The sequence below is a fragment of the Acomys russatus genome, chromosome 31, assembly GCF_903995435.1.
Source record: "Acomys russatus chromosome 31, mAcoRus1.1, whole genome shotgun sequence".
NCBI lineage: Eukaryota > Metazoa > Chordata > Mammalia > Rodentia > Muridae > Acomys > Acomys russatus.
The window spans coordinates 3,574,513-3,585,771 of record NC_067167.1 but is presented as its reverse complement, the minus strand read 5'-3'; the positions used below and the strand labels follow the sequence as shown (position 1 = coordinate 3,585,771).

Below are 11,259 nucleotides of genomic sequence, written 5' to 3'. Positions count from 1 at the left end.
CCCAGTTCCCTGGCATCTTCCCCTGAGCCAGCTCCCTTGCTACCTGTCCATGTGACCATGTAGGCCACCACAGGCAGCTTGCAGGTCCCTTTTTCAACCAGCAGGCCTGCTGTAGACCGGGCTCTGCATCACACCCTGCCAGGCTCCAATAAGCGAGGCCTCCAGTCTGGGCTCAGTTACATTCCTCTTTAGAGTGGCCCCACAACCTATGGCTTGTCCCTGACATGTGGGGCCAAACCCATGCCCCCTGATGGGCAACACTGTCCTCCAGCCCTGGCTGAAGTGAACTTTACTCCTGATTTTTTTTTTTTTTTTAAAAGTATTAAATGTCTCTTTCTACAGCCATTGTCCAATCTTCATTCAGTGCAGTCCTGTCTCCTGCAAGGACCCCACACAGCCCTCCCTCCCTCCCTAGCCACAGGCTCAGCTGTGGATACTCAGAGACTTTATTACCCCGCCTGCCCCAGACAGCAAGCCTGCCTGGCCTCAGCTCCCCTGCTTGAGCACACTGCAGACCTGCTCCAGCACGTGGCACATGCCCTGGTCCTTCGGGGTCCTGCTGGCCAAGGACATCTGCAACAGCAGGACTGAGGTCAGGCTCTGCCCTAGACACATATCCCCTGCCCCCAAGTGCTGCAGCCCAAGTAAGGCCCTGCCTGGGGTGCAGCATTTGGCAAGCCTGGACCCTTTTTAAATGTTTGGCTATGTGGGATCTTTGGTTTAGATCTGGGGATCAGGGTCTTGGCTGTCATCAGCCAGAACAAGACACACACACATCCTGCGTGCACACGTGTTTGGGTGCTGGTAAAAACCCATGCCACACACACACGGCCTCATTGTTTGAGTCTGACTGATGCACAGCGCAGAGCACCCTCCTAGGCACAGGATGTAACTCCAGAAGGACCAGTTCCAGCTCAGACCGCAGGCCACACCCAGGACCCAGTCCTCAGCAGGAGGGCGCCCGCGGCCATGCATGCATGCATGCATTCATTCACTCACAGCTGCAGGTGGAACCTGGGCCCCTGCATGCCTGACAGGTGCCCTCACCCAGCCACCTAGGTCCTGAGACCTCCCCTGGGACTCCAGGGAAGACTGTTGCCCAGACAATAAGCTATAATAGCCTGTGGTCCCCACAGGACCCAGGGTAGGGGTCCACGGGCTCACCTTGAGCTTGTCCAGGTAGGTATGTTCTGGGCTCCAGGCCTCTTGGAACTTGACTAGGTCAGGGGCACCCTTGTAGAACTCTACCAGCAGCACCTGCAGGGCAGGGACAACACAACTGGCTCTTGCCTGCTCTTGACCCCGCAGCTCCCTGAACTGACAGCTAAATCCATGCTGACCACAGTGCCAGTCTGCCCTGGCTCTGGGCTAGTCTCTTCCCAAGAAGCCACACCCATGAGCCCTGAGAAGTGACAAACACATCTGAACAGACACAGCTATTAAAGACTGGTTGCCCACCCAGGTGTGGCGAGGGCACACATGTCGTCCCTACACTGAGAAATCTGAGACAAGATTTCCGGTGGCCACATAGGGAGACCATATCTCAAAATAAATCAAAACAAAGCAGGGAGGCGGCTCTCTGAGTTCAAGGCCAGCCTGGTCTACAAAGCCAGTCCAGGACAGCCAAAGCTATACAGAGAAACCTTGTCTTGAAGCCAGCAGGGGGGACCACAAACAAACAAAAAAAAACCCCAGACAGTGAAAACCCTGGGGCCACAGCCATGGGCAGGCAGCTCACCATCTCCTGCAGAATATCGTTGGTCAGGAAGCTGTCCTGGACGTATGCCATCTCTACGTCCATGGGGATGCCATAGTCACTGGGCCTTTGCTGCTAGGAGGGGTGGGGAGCAGTCAGAGAGGCCTCGCCTGTCCCCAGCCTATGGTGCCAGGGGCTTCTAGGGCCTGAAGGTGAGCGTGGGAGGCCAGGGCATCACCCAATAGACCTTAGAGTGGCCACTGAGCTACAAATGCACAGATGGGGAAAGTGGGGCACGGGTACCTAACACAGCCCTGAACTGGAGTTGCCTGCCTCAGATTCAGCACATCTTCCAGCCCAGATACCACCCTACTGTGCCCACTCACATCCATGAAACCCCACCGTGCCCACTCACATCCACGTAACCCCACCATGCCCACTAGCATTCATGAAACCCCACCGTGCCCACTCGCATCCACGTAACCCCACCGTGCCCACTCACATCCACGTAATCCCACTGTTCCCACTCACATCCACGTAACCCCACCGTGCCCACTCACATCCACGCAATCCCACTGTTGCCACTCACATCCAAGTAACCCCACCGTTCCCACTCACATCCACGTAACCCCACCGTGCCCACTCACATCCACGTAACCCCACCGTGCCCACTCACATTCATGTCCCTCAACTTGGCCCTCCTCCAGCTCACCCACCTCAGGGGGAGGCATCACCCAGAAAGGGCAGATCTTGGACTCAGGGCCCGGGTTTCCAGAGTAGTACGGGGCTGTGGGAATATAAAGAAAGGGGTTAAGGCTGGGGGCTCAGAGAGCCTGGCCTGGTGAGCCCCCCACCCCGAGCCTCACGGGGGCCTCACAGCACAGCAGGGCCAGGCAAGGCTGGAAGCCGTTGCTGGAGCCTTGCAGTCTCAGCTGGTACTCCATCTGGGCATCGATGTCCTGCAGGGAGGGCACTGCGGGGCTGTGAGGGTGGCTGTGGTACCAGCCCACCAGGGACAGACCTCGAAGGAACAGGACCTGGTGGATCTGGAGACATACAAACAAGGCTGGGAGTAGGCAGGATCAGGGCCTCTAGCTGCCCTCTAGTCCCTACACAAGGGTATTTAAGCACTGCCCCTCCTCACCCTGTAACCACCCAACCACTGTGCCAGAGTGATGAAGAAATATATCTGGATGGAGCTGGAGAAATGGCTCAGCAGTTAAGAGCACTGTCTGTTCTTCTAAAGGACCCAGGTTCAATTCCCATCACCCACATGACAGCTCACAACTGTAACTCTAGTTCCAAGGGATCTGACACCCTCCCGGCAATGCACATAAAAATAAAATTAAGTGGGCTGGAGAGATGGCTCGGCAGCTAAGAGCACTGTCTGCTCTTCCAGAGGTCCTGGGTTCAATTCCTAGTAACCACATGGTGGTTCACAACATCTATACTGGGATCTGATGCCCTCGTCTAGAGGTGTACATGTAGATAGATATATAAAATAAACAGCTCTTTAAAAATAAATAAATTTAAAAAATAAAAAGCAAAAACATCAGGAACAGGACAGTGGTAGCGCACGCCTTTAATCCCAGTACTCAGGAAGCAGAGGCAGGTGAGTCTCTGAGTTTGAGGCCAACCTGGTCTACAAAGTGAGTTCCAGGACAATCAAGGCTTCACAGAGAAACCTTGTCTTGGGGGAAAAAAAAATCTGGGAGCTGGAAAGATGGCTGAGTGGTTAAGAGCACTTGTTGCTGTTAACCTGATTCTCGGCATCCCTGTGGCGTTTCTCAACGATCAGGAACCATGTCTAGGGCATCTGACACCCTTGTCTGGCATCCCTGAGCAATGGCAGGCACAGAGCAAAACATGCATGCAAGCAAAACACTCCTGCACATCATTAAAAAAAACAAAAAAACAAAAATTTGGGGGGCTGGGTGGTGGTGGTGCACACCTTTAATCCCAGCACCCAGGAGGCAGAGGCAGGTAGACCTCGGGAGTTTGATACCAGCCTGGTGTACAAAGTAAATTCCAGAACAATCAAGGCTACACAGAGAAACCCTGTCTTGAAAAACAGGACCAGAAAAACCCAAAACATTTTTGCTGGGTTTAGTCACCACAACTATCCATAACTTCAGGTATATACATGATACACAGATACTCAGGCAAAACATCACACAGGAGATATAAAATCTCAAAAATTACAACTAAAGCTGGGCGTGGTGGCACACGCCTGTAATCCCGGTACTCCAGGAAGCAGAGGCAGGTGGATTGCTGTGAGTTCAAGGCCAGCCTAGTCTACAAAGTGAGTCCAGGACAGCCAAGGCTATACAGAGAAACCCTGTCTCAAAAAACCAAAATAAATAAATGAATAAATAAAATGAGAAACTGTCTCAAAAAGGAAAAAAAAAAATTACAACTAGGGCTGGGCAATGGTTGCACACGCCTTTAATCCCAGCACTCGAGATTCAGAGGCAGGTGGATCTGTGAGTCCCAGGCCAGCCTGGTCTACAGAGAGAGAGTTCCAGAACAATCAGGGATATACAAAGTAACTCATCAAAAAATAAAAATAAGCCAGGCAGTGGTGGTACACACCTTTAATCCCAGCACTCGGGAGGCAGAGGCAGGTGGATCACTGTGAGTTCGAGGCCAGCCTGGTCTACAAAGTGAGTCCAGGACAGTCAAGGCTACACAGAGAAACCCTGTCTTTTTTTTTTTTTTTTTTTTTTAATTTGAAACCCTGTCTTGAAAAACAAAACAAAAAAAAAAACAATATAAAATAAAAAATAAATCAACAGGCAGGGCTGTCTTCCCAGTACCCAACAGGGTGAAGCAGGAGGATGCCACATTCTAGGCTACCCTTGTCTACAAATCAAGGCCTGGTTATATGAAGCACAGAGGCAGCACTTCTATCCCAGACGTGGGCACTGACACTCACTTGGCCACCAGGACAAGCCCTCACCTCTTCCTCAACGGTGGCCGCAGTATCAGCGTCCCCAAGCCGACTCCTACAGGGGAAGGCTCTCAGCACTGTCAGCACTGCGGGGTACCCAACGAAAAGCCGGTCAGTCCTGTCCTGCCCCAGACACACCATCGCCCACCCAGTCCCAATACCCACTCTGATTGTTGGTGTCCCAGCGTCCGCCAAGGTAACCCACGACCTCACTCCGAGTCAGGTGACAGTGGAAGTCCTGGCGACAAAATGGGGAGAGCTGGCTCAGGCTCAGGAGCCAGCCCACCCTCTCCCTATGTGCATTTATCAAGCACCTACTGTTTACCTAGGACGTCACTCACTGGGGAGCATGCAGGCCCCTAGCATGTGTAAAGGCATTGGGATCCATTCCTAAATGAGCACCTACTATTTACTAACAGCAAGCATTCAGTTTGTGCCTACTGTATATGTCTTCGGTACCCCCGACCCAGGTCAGCGAGTTCCTTCTCCCTGGACGTGGAGGGTGACTGGGCAAAGCGGCTTTAGTCACATACCAACAGGAACAGCACGTTACTGGAAACGGCTACGTTGAATGGCTGGAACTTGTTGATGGCGGCAAAGGATGTTACTTCTACCAGGGTGTGGGGGTTCCTGGAGTGGTTGGGAGGGTCCCAGGGCTTCAGGAACTGGGGCTCTTCCCCATCCCACCCATCCTGAGGACTCCCAAGCAGCTGAGGAGTCCAGGCCCTGCTTCTGCTGGACCAGACCAACCAAGGGCTCCTGGGAAGCCAGGATCAGGGCAGATGACGTAACTGACCTGGCAGAATCGCGACTACCCAGCATGCAGTATCGGATAGGCACCTGGGCCCTGTCTACACGCTTGCTCAAGAGTGTGGCCTCTGGAGAAAGGGATAAAAGAGAAGAGTTACTGTGAATCCTCCACCCCCTTCCTCTCTTTGCATATAAGCAAGGACGCCTATGAAACAAGAGGAACTGGCGCTGACGAGATGGCTCAGCGGGTCTTGCAACCAAGTCTGATGACCTGAGTTCGAGTCCCCAGACCCCGCATGGTGGAAGAAGTGACCCAACTTTTGAAAGATGTTCTCTGATCTACATGCCCGATCACAATACATAACACATGCCCTCACCAGGTGGTGGTGGCGCACGCCTTTAATCCTAGCACTTGGGCGGCAGAGGCAGGAGGATCTCTGTTAGTTCGAGGCCACCCTGATCTACAGAGCAAGTTTCTAGGATAGTTGGGACTGTTACACAGAGAAACCCTGTCTTGAAAACCCAGAAAAACAACAATTAACAACAACAAAAAATAAAAACACACACCCTCAACCCTAGCACTCAGGAGGCAGAGGCAGATAGATTTCTGTGAGTTCCAGGCTAGGCAAGGCTACAAGGAGACCCTGTCTCAAACATAAATTTTTAAAAAGGAAGGAAAAGAAAAAGAAAGAAACCAGGCAGAGAGTGAAACTAAGCAGGACTGTCAGTCAGGATTCCCAGGGCCTAACAAACATCACAGGGGCTATATCACAGTCCCTCCTCTGTCCCTGCCTCTCACCTGGCTCTGAGGAGCCCTTCCCAGGGGGTCTGCGGCCTTTGTCCTCTGCTGAGACCCCGGCCAGCACATCTTCTTCCTCTTCCTCCAACAGCAGCTCCTCCTCCTCCCCTTCACTGGTGGGACTCTGGTGGAATGGGGGTGCAGTGGCGATACCCTCAATCTGGGTGCCTCATTCACCCTGAACAAGTCACTCAACAGGGGCCCAGGCCTGAGCCCGAGATGCTATTGCCTGGAGTGACCACCAGAGGGCAAGGGTGAGCAGAGGTGCCCAAGGCTCAGGCTGGAGACCTAGCCGGCCCCACCCTTGCTGTCCCCAGTCAGGCTCCCTACAGCAACAGTATTCCGTGACCCCCACCTCCTTCAGGATGAAAGCGGAAGTCCTCCCTGCAGCCCTCCCTGCACCCCAGGAGGCCCGGCTGGACTTGCCTGCCCCCCCCCCCCCCCGCCTTTCTCCTCCCTCGTGCTTTCTTCTGCTTCTGCAGCTACCGCCACCTTGCTGTTTCTCAGACGCGTCAGGCTGTGTCCTGCCCCAGGGCCTTTGCACACCATCCCGCAGCGCAAGAGGGGGAAGGCGTGCGGTTCACACCTCGTCAGCGGCAGCTACCGGCATGTGAAGCTGGTGCCGGCGGAGCCAGGTAGCCTTGTACTTGTCCAGCTTCTGGCCCTTGTACTTGACAGAGGCCCAGCCACAGCCGGACTTCTTGGCCGGGTTGATGAGCTTCTTGCAGTGTGTGGCCCAGGCGCTGGGTGAGTTGAAGACTTGCCCTGTTTCCTGCCACACGATCCTGCCATCCGGCTGCAGGTCCCCAATGAACTTCCTGCCCTGAAGCAACGGAGAGGGCTGTTACGCGCCCACTCCCGGTGATTCCTAACGCTCCACGCTCCCAAGAGGCCTGCTGGCCTTGTTCCTCTAAGCTCCCAAGCGGCATTGTCGTAGAAACAGCATCTGTCACAGCAGTACAGCATCCTGGCACTCAACACCAGGCTGCACAACTTTAACGTTAAGCAATGGCAGCCAGAGCAGACCACAAGTTCAAAGCCTGATTGGAATACTTAATAAGATTCTGGTCTCAGAGGTAGAACCCACGCCTAGAATCTCCCAGCGAGGGGCTGGGGGCGTGGTCAGGGGTGGAGCCCTGCCTAGAATCCCCCAGTGAGGGGCTGGGGCGTGGTCAGGGGTGGAGCCCTGCCTAGAATGTCCCAGTGAGGGCTGGGGGCGTGGTCAGGGTGGAGCCCCACCTAGGATCCCTCAGTGAGGGGCTGGGGGCGTGGTCAGGGGTGGAGCCCTGCCTAGAATCCCCCAGTGAGGGGTTGGGGGCGTGGTCAAGGGTGGAGCCCCTGCCTAGACTATCTCATGAGGGGCTGGGAGCGTGGTGGTCAAGGTGGAGCCCCTGTCTAGACTATCTCATGAGGGGCTGGGAGCGTGGTCAGGGTGGAGCCCCGCCTAGAATCTCCCAGTGAGGGGCTAGGGGCGTGGTCAGGGTGGAGCCCCTGCCTAGAATCCCCCATGGGGGGCTGGGGGCGTGGTCAGGGGGGTGGAGCACCTACCTAGGTGTGTGTGTGTGTGTGTGGCTCAGATTCCATTCTTGGTACCACAGTTTTTGGGGGCTATAGTTTTAAATAACAGTATACAGTTTTGAAACCGTTATCTTCACAGAGAGCCTGGGAAGGAATACCTCATTTTACAGACGAAGAATTGCACAGATTGGTTGCCTATGAACATACTCAGATGGCAGTGGTTATGGCTATGTGGCATTGTGGTTAACACAACTCCTGTAGTCTTCAGTTTCCTCTCGTGCCGGAGCAGTGGAGGGCATGAACTGTCTCCGGGGTCACTCACCAGGTAGTAGATGGATAGCACCCCCTCGCCGGGTTCCAGCAACTCGTCTTTGAGTAGCACCCGCAGCGTGACCGCGCGCCTCGTGAGCGCGCCCCCCAGGGCGATCCCAGGCCCTACGATGCTGCCTCCGCTGCCACCCAGGCTGCCGATGCGCCCTCCGCTGCCCGTCCCGCGCTCGGGGTCCTCGGCCTCCTGGTCGTCCTCATCCTCCTCCGGAGCCTCCTCCGCCGCAGCCGCGGGGGACTGAGGCTCGGGAGCTGCAATAAGACAGCGACTGGGCTGCAGAGGTCGCGCCCGACTGCCCGGTCCCCTCCCGCACGGACCGTCCTACCTGCCATGGCTGCTGCGTCCCGGCACAGCCTCCTTCTGACCGGGCTCCGCCCCGCGCGGGGACGCCGCAGCCCATTGGTCACTGGGGATGGGCGGAGAGGTTTGGCCCACTGTGGGCGGAGGGGACACAGAGCCTTTGGGTTGCGCTGGAGCTGGAGCGCTCCGGAGCAACTGGGGAAACTGAGGCGGGATGTTGTGGGAGATCTGGAGTAGGAAACAGGCCTAGGACCGTCGCATTCAGGGACTAGAGACCTCCCCCTCGAGGCCACCAGCTACCAGGTTGAGGCCTTGAGCCCTGGACAGGATTGTCTCAATATGCTGGAAAGAGATGCGAACCTGAGGTCTGGGGCCTGCCCAAGGGCGGGAAAGGAAATGCGGGAACTCAGAGCCTCTGGGACACTAGGGCAACTGGAGCTAGGTGGTGCTAGTGACCTGGAGGGAAAAACCCGGACCCGCTCATTCAGGCCAATGCCAGCTGGACTGCATCCCGGGGCATTCCTGCAGCAGCGATAAAGGAAACTGATCCCAAGGCCAGGGTGCTAGATAGACTCAGAGTCCTCGATGGTTGGGAGCAGGGGAGAAACAGGTTGTAACAACTGTAGGGCGGGCGGTGATCGGAAGGCAGCTGCGCTCTGCGGGTGGGTCAAAAGCTGGGCTTCGGCCTCTATACGGTTAATTCAGGCAATGGCCAGAGGTTCACGTCAGCCAATCACCAGGTGCCTCCAGTATCCAATCAGATACCAGGAATGGTTTCCAGCCAGCCAATCCTAGTCCAAGTGGAAGCAGGAGGGAAGGGGCGGTGTTACTACAGTCGCGCCCAAGGCCCTACGGCCTTTGTTCCCAACCTGACCTGACCTTCCCCGCCGCCTCCGCCCCTCCCCGCCCCCCCCCTCTCCCTGCTTCGCGCCCCCCCCCCCGCCTTCCCTCTCTCCTCGCCCCCCCCGCACCCCCCCCCCCCGCGCATACTGCGCCGGTGATTCCCCCAGCCCCGGGAGGTCTGAAAATCCCGGATAGGGCACTAGCCAAAGTTAGAGAGTGGCCTCAAATGGTAGGTGGGTTTGTCGCACTGAAGAAAGAGAGGCAGGGCGATCTGGAAGGGTCAAAGGAATAAAGAATCATTATTTCCCTTAGCCCAGGCCACCAGACCCTGGCTCCGCAGAGACCAGGCTAGGCTCCATTTACCCCTGCCAAGTCCCTGCTCAATATGCAAGTCTAACGACCTCCTGGCAGGCAAACCTTTGAGAGAGGTTCTGGACACTGGCTACTTTCACGGGACACCACACAGTCCACTCTCACCCACCCTGATCCCAAAGGTACCTTTAAGGTAACTCCACCGCCACAGTCTGCCCTTGTTCCATAGCAGCCCACATTAATTTTTCTTTCCCTTCGTTCTTTCAAGTTTTGAGATAGAATTTCATAGCTTTTGGAACTCGGTATATTTTGGTTTGCTTTGCTTTGGTTTGGTTTTTTGAGACAGGGTTTCTCTGTGTGGCCTTGGCTGTCCTAGACTCACTTTGTAAACCAGGCTGGCCTCGAACTCACAAAGATCCGCCTGTCTCTGCTGGGATTAAAGGCGTGCGCCACCACGTCGGGCCCTGGAACTCAGTATATTAACCAGGTTGGCCTCACACTAGCAGTAGTAATCCTCCTGCCTCAGCCTCCCACACCTAGCTCCACGGTGGCCTTTGACACGTTGAAGCAAGAGCTTTGGCTTGACAATGTCCAGGAAGTGCCCTAAAGGTAACATCGGATCCTTGAACCGATGTGCCTCACGCACACCACCGCTACCTAGGTGCCCATCACTACCCTTTATTATCTGTGAAGACAAAGAGTTCATAATCTGTTCGGCCTTTGTCTTTTGAAAACAGCACCTCCTACGGACTACAGTGGACTCAAGTTACTATGTAACTAAGTCTGCCCTTAAACTGGTGATCTGCTGGTCTCGACCTCCCATGTTCTGGGAAAACCAGAATGTGCCACCACACCTGGCCGAATTTGTAATTATATACTGATCGATTGCACTGGAAGTGACCTTAGAGCCTTGTACTAGCCAGGAGCTAGGTTAATACACCGCCACCACAAGCCACACCCCCAGGCCTCCTCAGAACTGTCCTCTGCCTAGAATCTCCCAGTGAGGGGCTGGGGGCGTGGTCAGGGGCGGAGCCTCAGCTTAAGAGAATCTTGTTTAAGAGAATCTCACTGGGAAGGGCTGGGTGTGACTCAGAAATAGAGTGAACGCTTACGTAGCCTGTTCAAAGGCCCTGGGTTGCATCTGCACAAACAGGAAAAAAAACTAATGTGGAGAGAACAAAAGGGGAAAAATGAAGTTTGTTAACAATTATTCAAAACACCAAAAGCAGTGAACGTGGGGCCTGTGGCCCACACCACCTGTCATCGCAGCACTGAGGCTGAGGCAGGAAGATCTGGAGTTAAAAGTCAGCTTGGGCTGTGTATCTAGACTCAAAAGACAAAAACAAATCAAAGCAATAAAAAAAAAAAAAAAAAATTAAACCACAGACATGGGGACACTCAGGAGATGGAGACAGGAGGTTTAGAAGTTCAATGTCAGCAGGGCTTGGTGGCCCACACCTGTAATCCTAACACGCAGGCAGATCTCTGTGAGTTCAAGGCCAGCCTGGTCTACAAAGGGAGTCCAGGACAGCCAAGGCTACACAGAGAAACCTTGTTTCAGAAAAACAGAAAGGGGGGAAAAAAAAGAAGAAGGAAGAGGAGGAGGATGAAAAGGAAGAGGAGGAGGAGGAGGAGGAGGAGGAGAAATAGTTCAAAGGCACCCTCAGCTACTTAGTTGGAGGCCAGCCTGGTGGGAGGCAGAGGCAGGCGGATTGCTGTGAGTTCAAGGCCAGCCTGGTCTACATGAAACCATGTCCCAACAA

The 11,259-nt window shown here is 54.8% G+C and overlaps 1 protein-coding gene across 1 annotated transcript; it reads right to left on the bottom strand.

Moving 5' to 3' along the window:
* Positions 1-408: 408 nt before the first annotated feature.
* Mpnd (MPN domain containing) lies at positions 409-8,624 on the bottom strand. Its single transcript, XM_051139696.1, has 13 exons — positions 8,367-8,624; positions 8,036-8,292; positions 6,782-7,018; positions 6,196-6,319; positions 5,443-5,524; positions 5,180-5,276; positions 4,812-4,884; positions 4,656-4,732; positions 2,574-2,742; positions 2,413-2,483; positions 1,739-1,831; positions 1,165-1,257; positions 409-573 (listed from the first exon to the last, which is right to left on the bottom strand). The coding sequence occupies exons 1-13, from the start codon at positions 8,371-8,373 to the stop codon at positions 487-489; spliced, it is 1,467 nt and encodes a 488-aa protein (XP_050995653.1). The 5' UTR covers positions 8,374-8,624; the 3' UTR covers positions 409-486.
* Positions 8,625-11,259: the final 2,635 nt, after the last annotated feature.